The 24,470-nt window shown below is 48.5% G+C and overlaps 1 protein-coding gene across 1 annotated transcript in view; it reads left to right on the forward strand.

Moving 5' to 3' along the window:
- INSC (INSC spindle orientation adaptor protein) overlaps positions 1-24,470 on the forward strand; it is a 94,352-nt gene that overhangs the window by 56,544 nt on the left and 13,338 nt on the right. Inside the window, exons 7-8 of the mRNA XM_036323168.1 lie at positions 13,171-13,342; positions 17,268-17,446. Of these exons, the coding sequence (XP_036179061.1) occupies positions 13,171-13,342; positions 17,268-17,446 (351 nt within the window). The remainder of the gene's footprint in view (positions 1-13,170; positions 13,343-17,267; positions 17,447-24,470) is intronic.

The following is a 24,470-nucleotide window of genomic DNA, read 5'->3' on the forward strand; positions in this document are numbered from 1 at the left end:
CACCCAAGTCTGTCTGGTTCTAAAGCCCGTGTTCTTCACCCTCTGTGACCCTGGGAAGAGCTGGCCTTCTGAGGTGGGGACGGCAGGGAAGGGCTCTCTGGCGCCAGGCTCTGACTGTGGGCCTGGCTGGGGGCAGAGGTGGAGATTCCCCAAGTGGGGATGGGGGTGGGGGGTGGGACACCAGATGTCAGACACAGAAAAGGCCTCCTCAGAGGTATCTGAGGGTCGGGTCTTCCATCCTTTCGTTCTAGAGGCTGTCATCCTAGCCACAGGTCCCCCACCATCATATCTCTCTGGAACAGTGAGGTTCAGGAAGCCTGCCCTACCTCCCCTGTGTCCTTGGCCGACAAGCCCCCCGCATTGCCCAGTCCCCATGCTGGGCTCGGGGGAGGAGAGACCAGCAGCTGTGTCCCCTGCCTCCCGGGTGGCTGCGCGGGAGAGGCCCAACCGTGCAGACAGCGGGAAGGCTGTCCCATGGCCCTCAGAGGCCACAGGCCAGTGGCACCACCTCTGCCGGGGGTTGGGGCAGGCCGCCCGGTGAGGCAGTGGAGCTGGGCCCAGAGGGTCACGGAGGAGCTCCCTGGCAGCCCAGGGGAAAGTGACCTCAACAGACCAGAGACTCCGCAGCTGCCCAGTTGGCCGGTGGGGCGCTCAGTCTTTTGGAAGCTCTGTGTTCAGTGAATCGGAGGAGTACGGGAGAGGAGGCGGTGTTCTCTGAACTACACCTCGGGAGGAAGAGGCGAGGGCCAAGGACCAGGATGGGATTGGAGGGGGCTGGGGACTAGAGCAGGACTGGGGGCTCTGGTCCATGGGGGAGGCAGGGATCTGAGGAGCAGGGTTCTTCACATCTAGGGCCATAAGGGTGGGGGCTCTCAAAGCCCAGTGCTCAGACAGCCTCAGACACAGCCTCCAAGTGTCCTAGGAGTTGCTTCTTCCAGCCATGAGACCAGAGACCGTCTTGCTTTCAACAGAGCTTCCTTTCATCCCCTCCCGATCCCTCCTGTTTTAGTTTTTCAAATAAGGAGTTCACTCTGTGCTGGAGCCAAGGGGAGAGTTTAATGAAAATCGATGAAGGAATTAAAGATGAGCAGGGGGCAGGAGGGGAGAGCTAAATTTAAAGTCTGAGGAGGAAATCATTAGAGGAGAGGGGTGCAAAAGCTGCTCTGTCTCCATGCAACTCCCTCACTGTTCCCCTCACCTTGTTTCCAGAATGGAGACAGGGAGGCCTGGACCGGCTACTGAAATCACAGAGACCCCGGGCAGGAGGGAGCGGGGTGCAAGGGGGACGATGGGGAGGCCCCAATGCTCCAGCACCCACTCCCTGTTAGGGGTGCAGAGGGTCAGCAATAGGTAATATTTGCAAGAAAATAAAACAAAACCGAAAAACAAAATAGTTAACCAGTTTTCCTTATCCTTTTGCTTATTTGACTCTCAAAATCATTTTGCAAGGAAGGCAGGGAGAGATGGTCATGGCCATTTTATAGAAGGGAAAGTTGAGGCTGGAGGGCATAGAGACACCAAGAGAGGCAGAGCCTGGGCTGGGAACCCCATGCTTTTGTTCCCAGCCTGAGGCTCAGTTTGCTTTAATTGCCCTGGGGTGGGAGTGGGGGGCAGTTATGCAGACCCAGGGCAAGACAGCTACTTCCTGTTGATGGAGTCAGTTCTAGTCTGTAAGAGAGGCTGGGCAGAGAGACAGGAGCTGTGAATGCCAGGCAAGAACTATTTTCTCTATTTGACTTGCAGCCCTTCTTTACCCAGGAGTGAGAGAGAAGGAGAATGCCTTTGAATGGAGATGCCAGCTGCCTCCTCACTCCTCTTTGGGGCCTAACTCACCTGGACTCATCAGCCTCTTCCATCCCTCACACCCCATGCAGCCACCCTGGGAATGGGCTGGGACTGTGCAGAGAACCCCAGGGTGCCAGCTGTGTGTGCGTGACTGGCCAACAGGCAGATTGGAGTGGAGACTGCCACTGTCTCCTTCCCCAGCCCTGCAAGTGGGGCTTTCTAGAGGGGGTGTGGCTCATTCACTTCTCCACTGCCAACTCTCCCAACCTCATCCATCTTTCTTGAGGGGCGGATAGTATTTGAAGGAGGGCAGGATGAGAAGTGAGAACATTAGGCACACTGCCCCGCCTCCCCCCGCGAAGGTTCACGCTGAGATTACCGGCCAACATTGTTCAGACTGAAGGAAGGCCCAGGTGTTTCAGGGTCTGCACCCCAAAGGCAAAGTGTAACCTGAGCTTGGAAACGGCATGGCGCCACCTGGCGGCCTGAGTCAGAAGTGCAGAGCAGGCGAAGGCTCCGCTCAGTCAGGGCTTGAGGTCCCCATGTGCTGTGCAACAGCGGCCTCTGGTGCACAGAGGCGGCAGTGGCAGCCCTGCCATGCTGCTTGGGGCTCTTTTCTCCTGAACTAGCAGCATCTGGACTCTGGTCTGGAACCAAGGTCAGGGCGGGTGTGTCCTGCCTGTTGGGGGTAAGAGTTACAAATTCAAGCAACAGGGTATTCTTCCTATGGACCCAGTTTTTTTCAGGAGGAAGATGTGGATACTTCTTGTAATGTAATAGGTTTCTAACTTGGCTTCCCCCAGAAAGTCTGTCCTGGGCCTTCTCAGAGCAGAACCCTTAACCCAAATCCCCCACCTCTCACTGGAAAAAATCCAGACCCCTCAGCCGACAATGAAGGTGCCTTAACACATTGCGGGCGGATCACGAGCATTCTCGTGTTTTCATATTGCACAGTGTTTTACATAAATGTTAAGGCACGCCTTAAAATTAAGTACCCATTGCATTTTGAAGTTATTTATTTCATATTCTTACAAGCTAATATATTTTTAAAGTATGCTACTTTGTAAAACGTTTTTGTACTCGTTCAACAGAAACTTATCTGGCCACTGGGTAAAGCTAGCAATAAAACTACTGGTGCGCATTAAGAACAATGCCCCAATTCTGAACTGCTTGGGTGTATAATAATTTCTCATGATGGTTTTAATTTTCTTTTTTCCTGATGAGTAATGATTTTGAGCATTTTCCTTTATTCTTATTGATCATTTGGTTATTGTCTTTTCTGAAATGTTGGAGAGAGGGAGAGAGAGGTAGAAACATCAATGATGAGAGAGAATCATTGATTGGCTGCCTCCTGCATGCCCCACACTGGGGATCGAGTCCACACCAGCACCGGGAATTGAACCATGACCTCCTGGTTTATAGGTTGTTGCTCAACCACTGAGCGATGCCAGCCAGGCTGATTTTTGCTTTTTCATTTTCTTAATGGTGTCTTCTGATGAATAAAAATTCTTAACTTTCATGAAGTCCAATTTATTGATATTTTCTTTTGTAGTTAGTGTTTTTGTGTCCATTTAAGAAATGTTTGTTTTTATCAACTCATTGATTCAGACAACAGACTTATGGTTGCCAGAAGGGAGAGGGACTGGGGGCTGCATAAAAAAAGGGAAAGGATTAAGTTGTAAATCTTGGTAATCACAGAATAGTCACCAGATGTAAAGTACAGCATAGGGACTATAGTCAATAATATTATAATAACTACGTATGGTGCCAGGCAGGTGCTAGACTTATTGGGGGGAATCACTTGTAAATTATGATTGTCTAACTACTAGGCTGTACACCTGAAACTAATACAAAACAATATTAAATGTAAACTGTCATGAAAAATATAAAAATTATGAAGGTAAAACTCCTAGTTTTTTCTTCTAGGAACTTTATTGATTTACCTTTCACATTTAGGTATATGATCCATTTAAATTAAAAATTTTCAATGGTGTTCCAAATTTAACCAGCACCATTTATCAAAAAGACCATCTTTTCACCACTGAATTAAAGTGGCAGCTTTGTTGTAAGTAAAGTGATTACAGATGCATGAGTTTGTTTTGGGTTGTTTTCTGTTCTATTAGTCTTTTTGGCCATCCTTTTGCCAATATGGCACTGCTTGAGTTCCCAAATTACTAAGTAACAAAACAATACATCATGTTATTTAGTAGTATAAATCCTACAACTTTGTCCTTCTTTAAGATTATTGGAAATTATATATATATATATATATATATATATATATATATATATATATATATATATACACGCGCGCACACACACACACACACTAGAGGCCAGGTGCACGAAATTTGTGCACTGGAGCCAGGGGTCCCTCAGTCTGACCTGTGCCCTCTCGCGGTCCGGGACCCCTCAGGGGATGTAGCAGTGCACCAAGTGGCAGGCGGCCAGGGAGGAGCCCAAACCAGGGCCGGGCGCCGCGCTGCTCATGTTCATCCCGGCCGCTGCGCCTGCTGCCGCTGCTTGGTAGCACTGCCACGGAGTCAGGAGAGGCTCCAGCTGCCACCGCTGTGCTCACCAGCCATGAGCCCGGCTTCTGGCTGAGCAGCGCTCCCCCTGTGGGAGCACACTGACCACCAGGGGGCAGCGCCTGCATTGAGCGTCTGCCATCTGGTGGTCAGTGTGCATCATAGTGACTGGTCATTCCGGTCGTTCCACCGTATTGGTTGCTTAGGCTATTTTACATATAGATATTTTTGCATTTCTATGTACATTTTAGAATAAGGTTGTTAATGCCACAAAAACACCTGCTGAGGTGTTGATTGAGATTTCTTTAAATTTATAAAGAAATTTTGGGATAATTGACATCTTAAATAATATAGGATGTTCTAATCAATAAACATGGTTTATTTCTTTACTTACACAGACCATTAATTTTTCTCAGCAATTTTTTAAGTTTTTAGTGTCAGCATCTTGCACATCTATTTTAGACTTATTTCTAGGTGTTTTTCTATGTTAACATAAGTGTTATTTTTAAATATTTATTTTTAATTGTTTGTTGCTAGTCAGAGAAAATACAGTTTTGAATATTGTATCTAATTACCTTGCTAAAGTCACTAATTAATTTTAATGGTGTATAGATTCTTTTGGATTTTACAGATAGTATACACAATTTGAGATCTGTAAATTATGGCAGTTTGACAGTTTGTTTCCTCTTTTCCAATCGTTATACCTTTTTATTAAATTATATTTTTATTGGTTTCAGAGAGGAAGGGAAAGGGAGGGAGAGATAGAAACATCAATGATGAGAGAGAATCATTGATCGGCTGCCTCCTGCACACCGCCCCCTACCACCCCCCCACCCCCCACTGGAGATTGAACCCACAACCTGGGCATATGCCTTTGACTGGAATTAACCAGGGACCCTTTAGTCCCCAGGCCGACACTCTATCCACTGAGCTAAACCAGCTAGGGCCCTTTTCATTTCTTTGCCTTGTCATGTTGCATTGGCTAGGGCCACTGTCAAATGTTGACTAGGAGAGGTAAAAATTGGTATCTCTGGTTTTCATATTGATTTCAGAGGGAATGGTTTTAATATTTTATTTTCTATTTCATTATTAGATGTGATATCATTATCACTTTAAGAACCAGAATACCGAGGCTCAGAGAATGTCAACCACTTGCCCATGTCACCAAGTCAGCAGGTAGCACAGCCGAGTTGTGACCCCAGGCTTTCCCCACTCACGCCTGAGACTGTAACTTCCACTGCACCACAGGCTCTTTGGAAGCGGTGTTCAACAGGCTCTCCGCTACCATTACTTAGGAACTTTCCAAACTCTGATGCCCAGCCTCCACCTCAGACCAATTCAGTCCGAATTTCTGGTGGGGAAGCCTGGGTATTCGTATCCTAAAACTTTCCTCGATGATTCTAATCATCCGAGAACTAGGCTGAGAACCACTGATCTTCTGTTTTTGGTACCGTCAGATCCCAGCTGCACCCAGTGGTACTTTCCTGAAAACCTTATATTTTAACATCTGCGCATGCCTAATGGGTCTAACCCAAAGGGAGACGAACTTGTTCTTATAACCTTTTGCTGCCTCCTCATGATCTCCACTCCTCTCCCCTACAAATGTCTTCAGAGCATCTTTTTGATAATCTGCTATAAGGAAAAATCATCTGCTTGACAGGGAAATTATTTTCTATTTATATTCTTAAGTGATTTAATTCTTGATTTCTTTCCACCTCAACAACTCAGCTCTTTCTACCTCGCTGACTTGCTTGCCAAACAGGCTATATAATCTCTCGCATCCATTATTCCATTCCCTATTACATATTAATATTTGTATTTGTCCATTTTGGCACTTAACTTTTAATCAAAGATTCTTGTTGGACATAGCAAAACAGGTTGAGAGGGGGCTGGGATATATCAGTTTGGGAGGAGGATAGAAGGCTGGTTGGGCTTTCTGTCACTTTTATTGAGCTATTAGCTCTACTACGACTCCTTAAAACAAATACCTCCTTTATAAAGCAAGCGTTTAGCCCCTTCCATTGTCCACAGACTTTGTCCTGAACCTTCTCTGATCTGGTTTACATCCCACGTTCAGATCCTGCTTCTGGCCCACAGGGGCCTGTATTCCACATAAAGCAGTGGTTCTCAACCTTCCTAATGCCATGACCCTCTAATGCAGTTCCTCATGTTGTGGTGACCCCCAATTTCATGATTACAAATTGAACATAATTAAAGCATAGTGATTAATCACGAAAACAATATGTAATTATATATGTGTTTTCCGATGGTCTTAGGCGACCCCTGTGAAAGGGTCGTTCGACCCCCAAAAGGGGTCGCGACCCACAGGTTGAGAACCGCTGACATAACGCTTTGCCCTGCCCCTTGGCTGACACTTGGCTTTGCTTCCTGGGCGCGGCCCTGGCTTCCCTCTCTATGGTTGGATTTTCCCTCTGGCTATCCCGGGGCAAACAGGTCGGTCCTGCCTGGACCGGTGAGAGGCAGTCCAAGGGCTTTGTGGTTCCCACTTGTCTGTTTTCTTTTTTGTGTGTGCAGAATTGAGGTGACTGGTGGACAGAAAGGAGGAGGAAATTTGGGGGTTTTAGGTCACACTCCCTTCCCTGCATTTGCATGATTCTGTTTAACTGTCACAACCCAGCAACCCACTCCTCTGCTTTTCCCAAGCGCTAGACCTGTAAGAAGGAACTGGAAGTGAGCGGACAGCACCCGTGATATATGACGGGCCTGTGCACCAGCCTGTGTCCCTGAGATATTCGCATAAAAGCCCCCACGGATGCGTTTCCAGTAACCAGCAGGAAAACGTCGCCCATAAATCTCAGAGGTGTTTACTGTATATTTTGGGTTCCTCAACTGTGTGGGTTCCATGCTCCTTCGCGCACCGCTCAGGGAGAATCTCAGCGTCCACCAGCTCTGGACACCCTGTGTCTGTGCTCCGGGTGCGCCGTCCTGCTGCCCGGGGGATGGCCAGGCCAGACCATCCTTGCCACCACTTGCATGCCCTCCCATAAGGGGAGCTTGGCCTCAGGCCCAGGCCCATCCCACTCCATGTAAAAGCTAATTACCTATAAGTGCTTCCAGCAGCAATTTCCTTAGGATGTGTAAGTGCTGTGGTTAGATTGTGTTCTCTTGGCATCATTAAGTTTATGACTGGGGACAGGGTTGTGTGGTTTGGGGATGGAGGCGATCCATAGATAGGATCCGTGTCTGAGGTAGCTGGCCTCAGGCTGGGTTACTCCTGGGCCCACGGTAGGCGCTGAGCTGAACAGCCCCACCGGCCTGGCCCTCTCACCCCCTTCTCCCTTCATTGCCTTTCCCAGAGGCCCCACTTAGGGGACACAGACCAGGAGGGGGGCCAGGATGAGGTGCCAGCCCTGGCATTAATGTGCTATGTGGCTTAGGCGATCTCTTCCCCTCCCTGGGCCTCTGTTTCGGCCCACCCTTGACAAGCGAACTGCTGTGTGTCAGGCCTCAGCTGGGTGCTGGGACCAGAGAGGTTTTAATACAGAAGCTGCCCTGAGCAGCTCAAATCTGGTGCAGGGGTGAGTGTGCAGACCGATAAGGATAGCCCAACGTAAGCACTGCAGTTGTGGTCAGACAGGTGGCTGGGAGGACAGAGACCCTCTGGCTGGGGCTTGGGGGGTGCGGTGCATGTTCCCAGAGGAGGTGGCTTCTCACCTGGTCTGAGAGGACAGTGAGGAGGGAAGACAGGGATGATGGACCACTTCAGGGTTAAGTGAACTGGGTTTGAGGTGCCCATGAAATATCCAGGCAAATTAGCTTTGGAATTAAAGAGATCCAGGAGCAGGTTTGAAATGTGGATCTTAGGAAAGAAAGTCAGGGATGGAGGGCTAGACGTGTGTATGTGTGTGGGGCCATCATACTGAGCCACTGAGGCCACTTTGGTTTGGGTGCTATTGACTGAGATGGGACAAAGTGGGCTGACAGCAAAACCTGGCGTGAGTCACCTTAGGATGCAGAGGAAGAGAGGTTACAGGAGATGGTAATTAGTAGTTAGCTAGGGAGCCCCCAAAAGTGGGGTATCAGGAAGTCCCAGGAAGGAAAGAAGGCCGAGATGGAGAGTTCTCAGCAGGAGGAGGTGCTACAGAGAGGCCAAGTAAGACTGTGAGGCTGGGCTCCACACCAGACAAATCCCCAAATCCTCTTAAGCATGCACTGCGTCTGTCTGTCTCTCTCATTTTCTTGTTTCTCTGTGTGTCTGTCTGTGTTTTTCCATCTCTTATTTCTTCCTGACCTGTATCAGTGCCGAGGTCAGCGCCAATCACAAGTAAGTGCTCCATTCATGTTGCACTAGAAAGAGATGCAGGGATAAGACTATTTGTCTTTCCGGAGAGATTGTAATTATTCATCTTCTTGGTCCTGGTCAGGAATTAAAACAGGACTCACTCTGCTTTTTAAAGTTCTAGTTCTGGGCTGCAGGATCCGAGGAAGTCGCAACAAGTGGGTAGACTTGTGGGCCCCAGGTTTCCGTGGGGTCTCAGTTCCAGATGAAACTGCAGAAAAACCAGGCAGAACCAAGGCCCTGGGTCTAGAGGAGGTGACTGCAGCCACCAGATGGGAATGAGACGGGATGATGGTGCCACCTGTGACAGGCGTTGTATATGCATTATCTCAGTTACCTTCCATTGTCCTCTGACGTTGGGATTTTTATCCCCATCTATAATAATAAAAGCATAATATGCTAATTAGACCGGGATGTCCTTCTGGGATGATGCTGGGGCTGCAGCCGCAGGATCCAGACAGCCGCCCGTGGCTGTGAGGGAGAGATCCAGGCAGCCGCCGTGGCTGCGAAGGCCTACTCTTACACTAATTTCATGCATTGAAATTCTAGTTTTATAGATAAAGGCTCAAATTATCTAGGTACACACTTTGTCTAGGTCAGCCGTGGGCAAACTATGGCCCGCGGGCCAGATCTGGCCCATTTGAAATGAATAAAACTAAAAAAAAAAAAAAGACCGTACCCTTTTATGTAATGATGTTTACTTTGAATTTATATTAGTTCACACAAACACTCCATCCATGCTTTTGTTCCGGCCCTCCGGTCCAGTTTAAGAACCCATTGTGGCCCTCGAGTCAAAAAGTTTGCCCACCCCTGGTCTAGGTAGTAAGATACAGGGGCAGGATTTATACCCAGGCATGACTCTAGAACAGGGGTGGGCAAACTTTTTGACTCGAGGGCCACAATGGGTTCTTAAACTGGACCGAGGGCCGGAACAAAAGCATGGATGGAATGTTTGTGTGAACTAATATAAATTCAAAGTAAACATCATTACATAAAAGGGTACGGTCTTTTTTTGTTTTTTAGTTTTATTCATTTCAAACGGGCCGGATCCGGCCCTCGGGCCGTAGTTTGCCCACGCTGCTCTATGAGCTGGTCATCCCACTCCTAGGCTGAAACGACCAGAGAACTTGGCCCGTGTGTACCAGAAGATGTTTAGAAGAATATTTATGGCAGCACTGTAGCAAAAACTGGGAAATGGCTCAAATGGCCCCAGATTGGAGGATGCGGAAATGAATTCTCTATTCAATTGCAATTGATTTAGACAATGAAATACCCCGCAGCAGTGACCTCAGCCACATGCAGTAGCAGGAAGGAGTTTCCCAAACGTAATGCTGACTGAGGAAAAAAGCATATTTCTACATATAGTGTGATCCCATTTATGTCAAGTTCAAAACCTTGTAAACTGAACAGCATATGCATGCAATACATCTTTAAAGAAAACAAGAGAAAGGCCAGCACCCAATTCAGGGAGAGAAGCAGAGGTATGAGATCAAGGATGATGTCCAGGGGGATTCTGGTGTTATTTTATTCCTAAGATTAGATTTCCCAGATATTAGACACATACGCATACATATAGTATAGGTGTTTATTTTATTATTTTGGAATGCCTAATCAATTTGCAAATGCTCTCTTTGGAAGGGATGACATGTTTCATAATAGTAAATTAACAAAAATGGTCTGAGCATATAAAACAAGTCAGAAGGAAAGCGAGACAGTGGTCAGTTGCTTGGGCCGAACACCAGGTCCTCTTCTCTGGGAAACCTAAGGCAGGGAAGAGATCCGGGTCTACATCAGGATGGGGTGAGGGTCGCTTTCCTGGGCTCAGGAACCTGCCAAATCCATGCTCTGAGCTGCCTGCTTCTCCAAAGCGGCCCTTCCCTGCAGTGGCTGTCGCTCACGCCGCCCCTCCATCTGCATGGCGGGCCCTCCACCTTTGCTTGTCTGGGTGTGTCCTCGGGTCCCCGTCTAGTTTTACTCTCTTCAATGTATCCCCCATTTACCGCGAGCCTGCTAGGTGCCTGGCCTGGAGCAGCCACGCGTGAACAAGCTGCGGTCCCCAGGCTCGCAGAGCTCCCTTCGGAACAGGGACAGACAGACAGGAGAGCAGAGAATCACATTACACGGGGCTTCTGGTGCACACAGTTCACTGCAGACCTTGTTAAAAGGCAGATCCCAGGTCTCCCCGGAGTCCAGTGGAGTAAGTCTGGGTGGGGCCCCGGAATGTGCTTTGAGGAAACCCCCCGTGGTGCAGCGGGCCCACACCTTGGGGAACCAGGGCCGTTCAGTGCAGGGAAACTGCTGGGCTGTGGATCACGAGGAGGGGCCACCTCCTGCAGCGGGTGTGGGCGTGGAGTCAGGGCGGCTTGTGGAAGGCCTCCCCGTCCTCATGGGAAGTCACATTGCAAGTGGTGATGGTGGATGATGCCCCAGGCCCCTCGGGCCCTCGGCTCCAGTGCGAGGGCTGGCACCCATCCGTGCTCAGGGAGATGGTGCTCAGCGGGTTTGCCAAGCAGCATTCTGGGCCGGGGAGCTGGCCTGGCATCAGGCCCTGGGTGGCGCCAGGCCCGCGACCATCGACTCCTTGGCCTCTCTGGTGTTTTCCGAGTGGCCCATCTCCAAGCGCGTGGCGGGGACTAGCGTTGGGTCTGACCTGTATTCCCAGCTGGGTCAGGGATGTAAGGCCATCAGCATCCAAGGTGAGATGAGGGAAACTGGATGATTGACACATTCCCCCATCGGAGACCCCTTTGCTACAGCCTTGGATGGTGCTGGAGGGAGGGAAGGGATGAAGGCCAGACAGGCCTCAGAGGTTTCTCTCGTTGGCAATAATAGGGCTGTTTCCTATTTCTAGGCCCAAGTGAGGCCCTGGTCTCTGAGGGCCTGTTAGTCAACACCTGGCACGAACTCAGTCCTGCCGGGGCAGCTGGGTTGCTGTTTGTTCTCTTTTATTGAGCACACCCAGGTGAGTTTTATTGAGGACAGTTCCCCGGGCTCTGGTTTCCACATTTGTCTCTTTTGAGTCTGAGATTGCCAAGGCTTTCAGAGCTAATGGACCTCCCAGCTCCCAGGAGCCACTTAAGGGAGGCTCAGAACTCCATGGTGGTAATTACTCAAACAAGATGCAGGCCTCCGAGGAGCTAGGCTTGAGTGGCAGGAAGTCAGGGTGTAGGGACAGGAGCCCCAGGCCTGCAGCAGGTGTGGGGAGCATCTCCTCAAATCACCTCTCCCTGGTTCTTCCCCTGCCTCATCCCTACCCCGCTGCTCCCAACAGGGAGGGACTCCTTGGTTCCCAGCTGCAGGGGCCTCAGGCAGGCTGGTGTCCAGGGGTGTCTGAGGGGCTGCAGTGGCACTGCTGAGTAACCTTGACAAGTTACTGCCCCCCTTTCCCCTAAAGCCTCTTCTGCTGCCCCCTGGTGGAGGCAGAGGGTCTGTGCCCAGGTGGCCCTTCTCAGAAGGCAGCCTAAGGTCCCTGGTTCTTCCATGGGCTTGTGGACCATGTGGGTTCAAATCTCAAACCGACTGCTTTCAGAGTTTGTGATCTGGGGCAAGTCAATGAACCTTTCTGTGTCTCAGTTTCTTCACCTGTAAAATGGGGATAATATGGTAATAACACTGACCTCAGAGGGTGACTGCAAGGATCAGTGTACTAACGTATGCACTGCACTTCGAGTGGTAGCTGGAACATATAGAACATTCAATAAGCAGAAGCTATTATGATGATGCCAAGAGCAGGCCTGACAGGGGCAGAACTGGCAGTGAACTCTTTTTCTTTTTTAATAAATAGGTTTTTATTGATTTCAGAGAGAGGAAGGGAGAAGGAGAGAGGGCTAGAAATATCAATGATGAGAGAGAATCATTGATCAGCTGCCTCCTGCACGCCCCTTACTGGGGATTGAGCCCACAACCCAGGCATGTGCCCTGACCAGGAATCAAACTGTGACCTCCTGGTGTGGTTCATAGGTTGATGCTCAACCACTGAGCCATACCAGCCAGGTGGGAAGTGAAGTGTTTATCTGGCATTCACGTCCCATCGTGCCCAAGTTTGTTCTTCTGTGGCTGGGCAGAGAGGCCTCCAGGAAGCAGCCGGCTGTCTGTGGGGGAGGATGGTGACGGAAGGTGGGAAAGGAGAGATGTTGAGCTCAGCCTGCTGCTAACCCAAGGAAGGAGGAGAGAGCCAACATGTGACGAGCGTCTCTTCAGGATCCAGCGTCACCTGCTTCATCTTCCTAACCCCCCAACACCCTGTGGGTGGGTGAGAGAACAGAGCCTTAGAAAAACGAAGTGACTTATGCCAAGCCATACAACACACGCAAGAGGGCGCCAGGCTGGGAGCTCTATGATAGTTTGCTGTGGTGGATGGTCAGGGCCTGCTCCCTGGATGCCTGGCTTGCTGCCTTCTCTCTATGAAGCCCAGGATCTCTGCTGGAGCCAGAGGATAGGCCTCCAGAGTCACTGGGATCCAGGACTGGGCCATGCAGGGCCTGGTTCTCTGTCTCATTAGTGTCACGAGCCGTGGTACTGTCACGGGTGCACAGGATGTCCTCTCTCTATCTGCAGGTGGATGGCGTTCTGTGCTTGGCCGACATCCTGACCGACGACAGCCACTCAGAGGCCACACGGGCCGAGGCTGCGGCCGTGGTCGCCCAGGTCACTTCCCCACACCTGCCCTTCACGCAGCACCTCAGCAGCTTCCTGGAGAGCATGGAGGAGATAGTGACTGCTCTCCTCAGTGAGTCACCCTGGGGGCGGGGCGCTGAGGGAGGGGCCTTGCCGCAGTGTCCTCAGGAAGGGACAGTAAGATCAGGCTGGCCCCACATGCCTTCCACAAGGATAATCATTGGCACCACCGAAGCGTCAGTCAGGCTTGAAACAGCTCTGCTGTCGAGTCTTCTGTCAAAATGCCTGCAGCCCTTCCAAAGCTCCTTGAATGGAGGTCAGATTGGGATTAATTGACCTTTCAGATCAGAGACCAGGACTGACCCCAGGGAAGGAGAGGCGCTCAAATTTTGAGGTTCAGATACTTGATCAGAGAGACTCTGATGGACTTTGCTCCTGAAATCTCAGTTGATTGTAGCCAATAAATATGGCAGCAATGACTGGGGACAACAGCCTCTCAGAGAGCACCGGTTCCTCCCACACACTACTCCCTGCAACCCCACCATTGCTCTCCAGTCATGGGGCCTCAAGGCACTGACTCTTCCAGGTTCCCCCATTCACACAAGTGTGCTCCTGGCAGGAGAACCAGAACCGGTATTTAGATTACGCCCCCCATCCCCCACCCCCGCCCCCATTTTCCTGTGCAGAACTACAGATTCTAGAACTCATCTGGATAACAATCCTCAGGAAATTGGTTTTGTAAACCACGTTCTTTCCTTTAGAGTGCTGGTGATAAGCTGTGTTTTTGCTTCTATCTCCCTGCCTGTCACTGTTTCCAGTTCTATATGTTATTGAAACTGAATGACAATTAATTTTATCAGAAAATGCAGGGTTAGCACCAGAGCTGGGAATATCTGGAGCAGCACACATTTAGGGGCAACACAGAACACTGGACTTGGAGTCAGAGCTCTCGGGTTTGGGTTTTTGCCTTTTCATTCATCCGTTCTGCAAATAGCTACTGTGCAGGCGCTGCGTGAGGTCCTGCCACTCACTGGCCCCGTCACATTGCAAGGCTCACATGACAATTTTCCCAACATAGAAAACAAGGGTTTGAAACCCACTCCTCTGTAGGATCCGTGCTGCCGTTTGAAGATACACAATTACTTTGTAGAGGAGGCATCAGTGAAGTTGACTTTGCGGCTGATTCCAGTCACTGGGGCAGTGGCACCCACAGGCCAGGCTGGGAGGAATCAGTTTGCCAGCATGCACATTTATTCAAAGCTGGGAAAATGCAGAAGCCCAGTTGTTGAAAGTCGTAGCTGGAGGGAATTCAAGAGGTCATGAACTTTAATGCCCACTTTATAGGAGAAGAAACCCAGGCCCAGAAAGGCTGAGGGATTTCTTCAAGGCCCACACACCAGAGTCAGGATTTACGTCTGCCAGGAGGCTCACGTTCAGTCATTCACCAGAGCCAGGCAGGAAGCAGAAATGAGTTGAAGAGACCAGATGGAAGGAGAAAATAAGGTGATTTAAGTCCTGCATTGAATTGAAAACCACTGCTGTGACTCAAGGGGTCAGTCACTGAAAAACCCCAGTTGATTTTTGCCATGTAGGAAAGACATATTTTTAAAGATAAGACAAAAATCCTAAGTTTTATAGAAAATCTCCTAATTTATAAATGATGGAAAATAATTTTAAAAAATCATATATAGTCTGAATGACCTTTCACTATTGCCACATGTCCATCCCTACTTCCTTGGCCAAGCTGGATTTATGCCTGGGGAAGAGGAGTCTCCCTACGTACTGCACTCTGATGAAGATGTATTGTGGAGTCTGCCCTGAGCGTCAGCAGATGGGATATATCTGCTGGGCAGGACGCCAGGGCTCTGTTCTTTGGTGGGAAATAGCCCTCCAATTTCTTGCCATTCATTGGAAACATTTATAAATGAGTCACTGGAATCCTCCATTTAATCTTCCTAACACATCCCAGGTGACTCAGACTGTAAATGTGCACCAAATAAATGTGCACCCAAATTAAAAGGCACTTAGGTGGCTGTGTTCATCGCTGTGTCGGCAGAAGCAGTGATTGCATAAGAATGAGGGTGGGCAGTTAGACCTAGAAGAGAACTTGGAGATAGTGGGCCACTGAGTCCTAAGGTTTCACCTCAACTCTGGATGTAGGCAGGTGGCCTAGAAGGGGTTGGTTGTCCTCAGTGGTTCCCCAAAAATCAGAGGCTAGGGAGTCATTGGAAAAGGGGAATTATAAACTTCTTGACTCCTTGGTTAAGCTGCTCTCCCAACCAATGGGTAGTTAGGTCAAGATTCCGGGTTGTTCAGTGGTCACACCTGGGCTGTGGGGAGCAGGGATGCCCAGAAGCAGACATTGCCTCCTGATAGAACTGAAACCCAGATCTGCAAGAGCATCACTGGGATGAAACAAAGAGGCCTAGAGAGAAGAGGCACCCTAGGGTACAGAAAAATGGGGGCATTGGGGTCAGGCAACCCTAGTTTTGATTCTAGGTTTCAGCAGTTACCAACAATCCTCAATTCCACAATTCTGGGAAATCACTTAACATTTGAATCCTCAGTTACATCATCTATAAAATTGTGATAAACATTGGGTGGTTGTGAGGATGGAGTGCCTTGCACAGAGTAAGCAATCGAGATAAATGGTGGCTGCTGCTGCTAGCTTCTCTGTCTCAGCTTCTACATCTGTAATGGAGGCAACATTTTCTACTTTAAGGGTGCTGAGAATTTAATGGAAAAATGCAAGGCACACTTCAGGGGGTTCAACTAATGTTATTTTCTGTCCATTTATAGTAAGGCCCCAGAAGGTGCCAAATGGTGCCAGTTTCAATATCAGAACCTAGAAGTACAGACTTTTTGTCTGGAAGCAAGAACTAGGGATCAGGATAAAACATAGTTCAGTCTGTCTTTGAAATTGTGTTTCTCTCCTGGGACCATATTCCTGAAGCGTGGCTTCTCCTCCTGTACTTTCATAGAGGTGTTATCAGCAGGAGAGGGCCTGGGCCCAGGAAACATCTTAATAGATGGTCAAGTTGGAGCTGAGAGTCAGAAGTCAAATCCATTGGGATGGGAGGGCAGCACCATGGACAGTTTCCCATGCCTTCTAAGGCAGGAGTCCATTCTTGGTGCAATGGAGTCCATGGGGGAATGTGTTAGGTGGTGGAGGGATACTGGGATTGGGGAAGGTCCTCCCTGCCTTAGAGAACCATCATACCTATCTACTATTATAGATGGTTAAGTAGGGAATATGGTTAGGTCTGGGTTATGACCACTAGTATCAGAGAGAAAGAACCCAACATTCAGGGTCTTAGTGTAGGACTTACTCTGTGACCAAAAGGAAACACTGAAGCTCTGCTAATGGCAGCTGGAGAGGGAGAATCTTTATGTTTTAACTTCAGCCTTTTTCTCAGGGCAAATGCAACAACAGTCTAGTGTATATTACTAGAGATGTAATGGACTAGGAGCTGTTTTCTGCCTCAGGACCTTTGTATATGCTGTCCCTTTGACCCAGAACATACTCTTCACTCAAATATTCTCATGATTGTCCCATTTTATCCTTAAGGGCTAAGTTGTCATATTCTTCCGGAGACCTTCCTTATGCACCTCATTGGGCTTTTAGTTTTCTCCTTTATTAGCATTTTTTATTTTTATTTTCTCTCTCACATTTATTAGAATTTGCAAGTATTTATATTAATTTTTAAAAGCTCATTTTCTCCTGCCCACTACTCGTATGTGAGCTTAACAGGAGCAAAGACCTGATCTATATTGTTCACTGTGTCATCCCAAGACCCCAGTAGTGCCTGGTACATAGTGGATAAAGAAGTGAATAGGAGTCACCCACCAGGATTCAAATCCCAGCGGCACCACTTATACAGATACATTTCCCTCCTTAGTAACACTGTCCTTATCTGTAAAGTGGGTGCTATAACACTTGCCCAGATTTTCTCCCAGGGCTATTGTGGGAACCAAGTGAGAACACTGATGTGAAAGCACTTTTCAGTGAAGCTACTTTCTCCCTCCTTGCCATCCAGAACTGTGCCAAGAGGCCTCATCCGGGGAAGTCTTCCTGCTGGCCTCTGCGGCCCTTGCCAACATCACCTTCTTCGACACGATGGCCTGCGAGATGCTCCTGCAGCTGAATGCCATCCGCGTCCTCCTGGAAGCCTGCAGCGACAAGCAGAGGGTGGACACGCCTTATACCCGGGACCAGGTGAGAAGCTGGGGAGGGACCAGGCACAGCGCCTGTCACCATGAAGACAGGTCAGGGGGTCAGGGCTTAAGCCCTGGGGGGACAGCATGGCCTGTCAGCACTCGGTCAGTCCAGCTGGTTGCATCCTGTAGGAAGGTAAACAGAAATGTTTTCATCATGCCTCCTTGCCCCTGGAGCATCTCCACGAGCCCACTCTCTACCCCTTTTCTCAACCCAACCACCATGGGCCTTTCTCTGTCTCCATTCACACTGTCCATTCTAGGAGGGAGAGGCATCATGGGAAGGTCCCTGGACCTACTCCAAAAGTCTGTGTCCTGCTCTTATTGGTGCCTGTCTGACATTGTGCCCTGCGGTGAGTTTTGTCCCTTCTCTGCTTTCATGAAAATAAGGGTTTGCTTGGGTCAGAACCTTGATTCTGGGCCTCAGCCCTTGTATCCATCTCAATTATTTTGTAGATTGAGATCCATGTAAAGTTTTGTTGGGAAAAAAGGACTTTACTGCCAAACATGTTAGAACATATTGAGCAAGGGGGTTTTAAAAGGCCTTGAGCTCAGAGGTTATGGTATTCTGACCTGTCTCACCTCTGCCGTACTCAGCCTCCCATTTCCCTACCAAAAGGTGTCTGGGGCAGTGGATCAAGTGGGTTTCAGGGCTCTGTAAATTCCACCAGGTGCTTCAGCTCTAAGTTAGATGATCCCTAACCTCCAACCCGGCTCATCCCTGTCTGCATCTTAGCCTCCAATCCCCACCTGTGTCTTTCAGCCTCATCACCTAGTAAAACTGCCATAGATTCTCATTCCAGCTCCCACCCGGCAACCCTGCAAAGCCTTCCCGGTGGCTCCAGGCCTCTAAAATGCCCTCCTGCTCTCAGGGGCCACACTTCACAATGCAGTGGTGACTGTTCTAATGGTATTTCTTCCTTCCTTGTTAGTTCATGTGAGCCCCACTCCCAAGCCCCCAGGGCACGGTCCATGTTTATACTTCCCCAGGATTTCTTAAGGCTTCTGCCCAAAGTTGGCCCCATGATGAGGTTCTCTAAGTGCTTCTTTAGGGCATACAAAGGAAGAAGCAGGACGGCACTGCATTAGTTCTTCCTTATCCTTAGAATCGCTGACCATAGAAACTCATATTCAGAGAGCATTTTCTAGTACATATAAGCATTTTCCTATGAGGGTTCTAATAATTCTGTGAGGCTGGTAATATTTGCTCCATTTTATAGATAAGAGTCTTGAGGCTCAAAAAGGATGTCCCCCTATCATAGGGTTGGCAAGCAGCTGCCAGCATGTACATCCTGGCCTGACTTAGACTTGGGTCTTTGACTCTCACCTGCTGTGAACATGAAGTGGAGGCAGTGTAGCTGTGGAGTCAGAGAGACTGAGGTGGATCCTGGCTATTTATTCATTGGGTGGTTTGGATAAGTCACAGCCTCTTGGGTGTTGATGTTCTCACTATTAATTGGGACATAAATGCTGACCTCTCAGGGTTATTGTGAGGGTGGGTGAGATAATACATGCAAAGAACCCGATACAATGCTTAGCCCTTCTGAGTCCTCAATAAATGATGAATATTATTATTATTTTTAAGCTTGATGCTCCAAGGAAGAGCATGGATAGTGAATTATTCAAAGTCCTCAACTTGGCTTCCCAAGCCATGCATGATGTGGTTCATGACTTCCTTTCCAGTCAAACCTCTCACTCCTTAGAGTTGGACAAGTTCCCCATAGAAACAAGGTGTGACAGTTCAGACAGATAAAGAGGGGGACATTGCAGGCACAGCCCGTGGCTGTGGGGAGTGGGGTGGAGGGCGCGCTCTGTGTGATGTGCCTGGCACTTCCTCTTCTTCAGCTGGACACCGTCAGTTTCTGGGCCTGTCATCTACCTGACAGTATCAGGTCCCTTCACCTTCAAGTTCCTTCTTGTGGGCAACGCTGGTCATTTCATACAAGATTTGGTAGTAAAACAATAAGAACAGGAATTTTGGGGGTCAGATGACCTGGGTTCAAAGCTCCTCTATTATGATAATCATATAACTTCAGATATTTTACCTCAAGCCTCACTTTTATTTTTTGTGTGGATGTGGTTGAATAAAAGATGTTTCACAAATTTGAAATAAGGATTCAATAAATGAATGGTTATAAACTCTTGCTACAATTCTTGGCACAAAGAAACTATTAAATAAATGGGAGCTCATATCAATGTTATTATTACTTTTGGCCTTTGAATGTGGCACACAGCCTTGAGTGGGGCATCTCTGGAGTGGGATTTTCTTACCTGTAAAAGGGGCAAGACCCCTCCAGCTCAGACGTCCCCAAGCTCTGTTCAGAGACCCTTGTTTCATCATGAGGAGTGGCCCCTCTTGAAGGAGGAGGGGTTCAAGGTGGGGAGAGAATGTGATCAAGTTCTAGCAGATGGAAACTCTTTCTGAATCTGGAGTTTTTCTGCTTCACTCCCTAACCACCCTGACCCCCCCAATCCCATCTTCTCCACACCCTTTTCTCCACACTCTTGACCTCTGAGCCAGGTACGGCTCCCACCATCCTCAGGGTGGCTTAGCTTTCTGCTCTGACTCAGAGCAGCCACTTAGCTAACGAGAGTGCATCCATTAAAGAAACAAATGGCCCTTTCCTGTGGCAGAGCGAGGATTAAGATGACCAGAGAGCTCTGTGCAATGAAGACAAAGAAGATGAATTAGCCTCTGAAGTGCTCACCGCCCCCTGAAACACTTAGGAGATTAAATGCCTGTGAAGTTTCCGGTAATGCATCTGCCAATGACGCCAATGCTGTGCGGAGCCTCTTGGTCTTGGATGTGTATTTGGTCCGCCTCCATTTGGACATCTCCATGAGGACCTCTCCATCATCTCAGCAAGCTGAGTTCACTTAATTTGTCCAACAGAAGCCTCGACGGCCAGGCCTATCCTGGACCCACCCTTGGGGTGTGAATGGGGTGAGGGCAGCATTGTGTCTGGCTCTTCTCCCCCCCCCCCCACTGCTAATCTAGGGGAGCCATTGTGGTCAGACATCCAGAAGAACCCCCTGCTAACAAACCATCTGTGTGGCTCAAATTTTAATCCTTAGGAGGTATTTCCTAGGGGTCATGCTGTGCAGGAAATCCAGCTACAGGTGTGCCACGGGCAGTGGGAGAGGGGCTGCCTCATGCTTACTCACATCTGCCCTGCCTGTCAAGCAGTGACAACCTCAGGTGAGAGACCCTGTTATCTTATCTAACCCACAACAGAGACTACCACTGAACAGGACCTTGTGTGGCCTTCAGAAATTTTAGTGGCTTTCATGGAGGTGGAGGGTGCTGGTATACACTTCCCATGAAAACATGTCTGCTTGGCATTTTAGAATGTCAAGATTTTGTAGCATTTCTGAGACCTCACTGTGAATAACATTATCAGGAGTCCTTTTATTAGAAATGCCAGTTACTAGGGTTTGTAATGTTGACTCACATTGAAAAAGACCTTTATAGTTTATAAGGTCCTATCATATGCATATGTGACATAGTAGAAACAGCACAGACTTGGGGTTCAGACAGACCTGAGTTCAAATCCTGACTCCGCCATTACCTAGTGGTGTGACCTTAGACAAATCGCTTGATCTCTCTAAGCCGCACTTCCCTCAGATGGGTAATGGAGTAATGTTTTCTCCTTCCTGTGATCAGATGGCATAATGCTCCTAAAGTGGTTAGCACCAAAGTGGATGCTCACCCATGAGCAGGGCAGGAGTCTGTGATAGAGCCAGGAATTGGGATGGGTCTGAGATAGGGAAGGTCAGCTTAAAGGCAGGAAATTAAGGCCAGGAAAGGTAGTTAATGAGGTGGTGAGTGTAGTGTGGTATAAGGCAATGTGTGGTGTGTGTTGTTTCAATCTGTATATGCAAGTTGTGTGTGTGTGTGTGTCTGTGAGTGAGAGATAAAGACTATAAGCCACACAAAGGAGTGGACACAGCCCTGGCCAGTGTGGCTCAGTTGATTGAACATTGTCCCATGTACCAAAAGGTTGCTGGTTCAATTCCCAGTCAGGGCTCATGCCTGGGTTGCAGGCTTGATCCCCAGTAGTGGGTGTGCAGGAGGCAGCTGATCAATGTTACCCTCTCACATTGATGTTTCTCTCTCTCTCTCTCTCTCTCTTTTTCTCCCTCCCTCTTCCCTTCTTGCTCAAATTAATAAAATCATATAGATTTTTTAAAAAGCGTGGCCATAGTGTATAAAAAGAGACTACATCCTTCTTCTCTCAGATCCCTTCATCCTTCAGACCAATATCCTGGTCTTGATTCTTTCTGACCTCTGGTGGAAGAAGTGGTGTGGAGGGAAGAAGGCAGGACCGAGAGAGCAGTGGGCTTTCCCTAGAGGCTGAAAGGGATTTTGCTGGCTGGTCTCAAGGCTGCAGTTGACAGGGATGATAAAGCTTTTAGAGAGTTAACACAGGGATAACAGAAATCTAAATATTCCATCTAGCAATTAAGGAGTAACTCTAATTACAGTCATACCAACTGTTGGCCTTTTTGTCCTAATTACTGCACAGCATAAAAGCAATTATAACTTTTCATTAAAGGCATGCCAGCTATTCTGTGTGTAAGACCAGAGCACTTGCCTCTCTTTGGGTATCCTGGGTAACCCTCGCTAGGGTTTTATGTGGTATGGTCTTCAGTGTTAGTTTACACATAGCACACAAAAGGGACAAAAGCAGAGACCGTGTGTGAGCACAGGCAGACATTGGCGAGGATGTAAGACAAGCCCGGTTCCTGCCTTGGGATGGACTGTGGACAAGAGCTCCCAGAGCACCTGCCCTGGACCAGCACAGAGTACACCTCTTCCTCTGCATCTGCACTGACATCAAAAGGCTTTGCCTACCCCCTTCTTGCCACACAGGGCCAGTGACATGGGAGGTCCCCTGCTCTTTTGATTCAATTTGCTATTCACCTCGATTTTCCTAAGGTGGTCAGTCAGTTTTGAGGATGCCAAAGGGAAAGTGATTTCAAAATGTGGCAGAAAGCAATAAGCGCAAAGTCTGTTGGGTTCTCTTCTGGGAAGGGTTCCTCCTGAACTGGGACCTGGCCTCCCTTTGGGAATATCTCACATCAGCAAAACGTGCCAACACTGGGGATTGTGTTGGTTAGTGCTCCCTGACACAGTTGTTCACAGTCTGGGTACCTTCAGATTGTTTCCCTCAGGCATGCCATACTCATTTTGTTTAACAAATGTTCTGGGTGCTACCACAGGAACTCATCTATAATAAAAAAAGTGTAATATGCTAATTAGACTGGATGACCTTCCGGATGAAGCTGGGGCTGCGAGGGAAGCCGGGTCCCGGGTGCCTCTCGGCAGCCTGAGGAAAGCCCAGGTCCCAGGTGCCAGAGGGCTACTCTTGCACGAATTTTTGCATTGGGCCTCTAGTAGTATAATTGATAAGGCTGTGATGTGCATTAAATGAGTTACTGTTTTGCTCCCCGCAAAGATGTCCACATCTGAATCCTCAAATCTGTGAACAAGTTTCCTTACATGTCCAAAGGGAATTTGCAGATGTGATCAGGTTAAGGACCTTGATATAGAAGTATTATCCTGGAATATTATCCTGGGTTATCCAGGCGGGCCCAGTGTAACCACAAGGGTTCCTATAAGAAGGAGGTAGGAGGACTGGGGTCAGAGACCGAGATGTGATTGAGGGACCAGAGGTCAGAGTGATGTGGTACCAAGAGCCAAATACTGCAAGCAGCTTCTAGACCAGTGATGGTGAACCTCTGACACGCGTGTCAGAGGTGACACGCGAACTCATTTTTTGGTTGATTTTTCTTTGTTAAATGGCATTTAAATATATAAAATAAATATCAAAAATATAAATCTTTGTTTTACTAAGGTTGCAAATATCAAAAAATTTCTATATGTGACACGGCACCAGAGTTAAGTTAGGGTTTTTCAAAATGCTGACAAGCTGAGCTCAAAAGGTTCGCCATCACTGTTCTAGACACTATAAAAGACAAGGACATGACTCTCTCCTAGAGTCTCCAGAAGGAACACAGCTCCATCAACACCCTGATGTTCCCTCCACTAGGCTCACTTAGGACTTCTCATCACCAGCACTGTGCGATAAGATTGTTATAGCAGCAACAGAAATCTAATACACCTTCATTAACCAAGGCACAGAAGGTTAAGAAATGTGGTCAAGGTCACATGGAAAATGAATGACAGAGCCGAGACTTGGAACTAGGCTGATCCTTTGTGCAGCCCCTACACTACATAGCTTCTCACCTAGGGCTGCCCCAGAGGCCGGTGTCCTCTCTGTTCACCAATAACTGCACAGCAAACAGTGCCTTTTTGCTCAGGGGGAATGGAACTTAATTGGAAATCACCAGACAGGATGGAATTAGCCTGGGCCAGGGGAAACTGTCTGTCTGGCTCCTGCACTCTGTCCCCTGATAGCATCACCACCTGGTACCCAATAAGGTGAGCCAGGTGTCCCTAAAATCCCAGCCCTGGGCTCCACTGTGCGAAGAAACTTTGATCCCCCTTCCCCTCTACATGGCGAGGCATATAAGGATGTTTCAAAAGGGGGACTGGAAGCAGGGCCTAATTGGCATTTATTCAAATTGTGCTTAATTGAATACTTCATCTGCACCTCGAAAACCACATGGGGTACAGGCGCTGTAAAGAGGAAGTAATTTTCATTAACACGATCTAAATTAGTCTGACACAGGGACCTACCTAGTAATTGCCATGTGATGAACCTGATGCTACAGACAAAGGTTTCTTTTTCTTTTTAAAATTTTGTCCTTCCTCCCTCATTTCCTCCGTTCCTCCATCCCTCCCTTCCCTGCTGGATCTGTATGTCAAACGTATCTATTAAGAGAGGCCAGGCTGCTGGTGGCTGGAGTGTAGCGGCCACAGCGTAGCCGGAGCAGCGGTCACGCTCCCTGCTACTGTGGACAGTTCAGAGAAAGCCAGTAGCCTTGTCTCCCCTTCCTCAGAAGACTGTGCGCTCTGTGCTTCCTGGGGAACCTTCCACTTAACTACATCTCCAACCCAT

This window comes from Myotis myotis, unplaced genomic scaffold (genome assembly GCF_014108235.1).
Source record: "Myotis myotis isolate mMyoMyo1 unplaced genomic scaffold, mMyoMyo1.p scaffold_m19_p_10, whole genome shotgun sequence".
Classification (NCBI taxonomy): Eukaryota; Metazoa; Chordata; class Mammalia; order Chiroptera; family Vespertilionidae; genus Myotis; species Myotis myotis.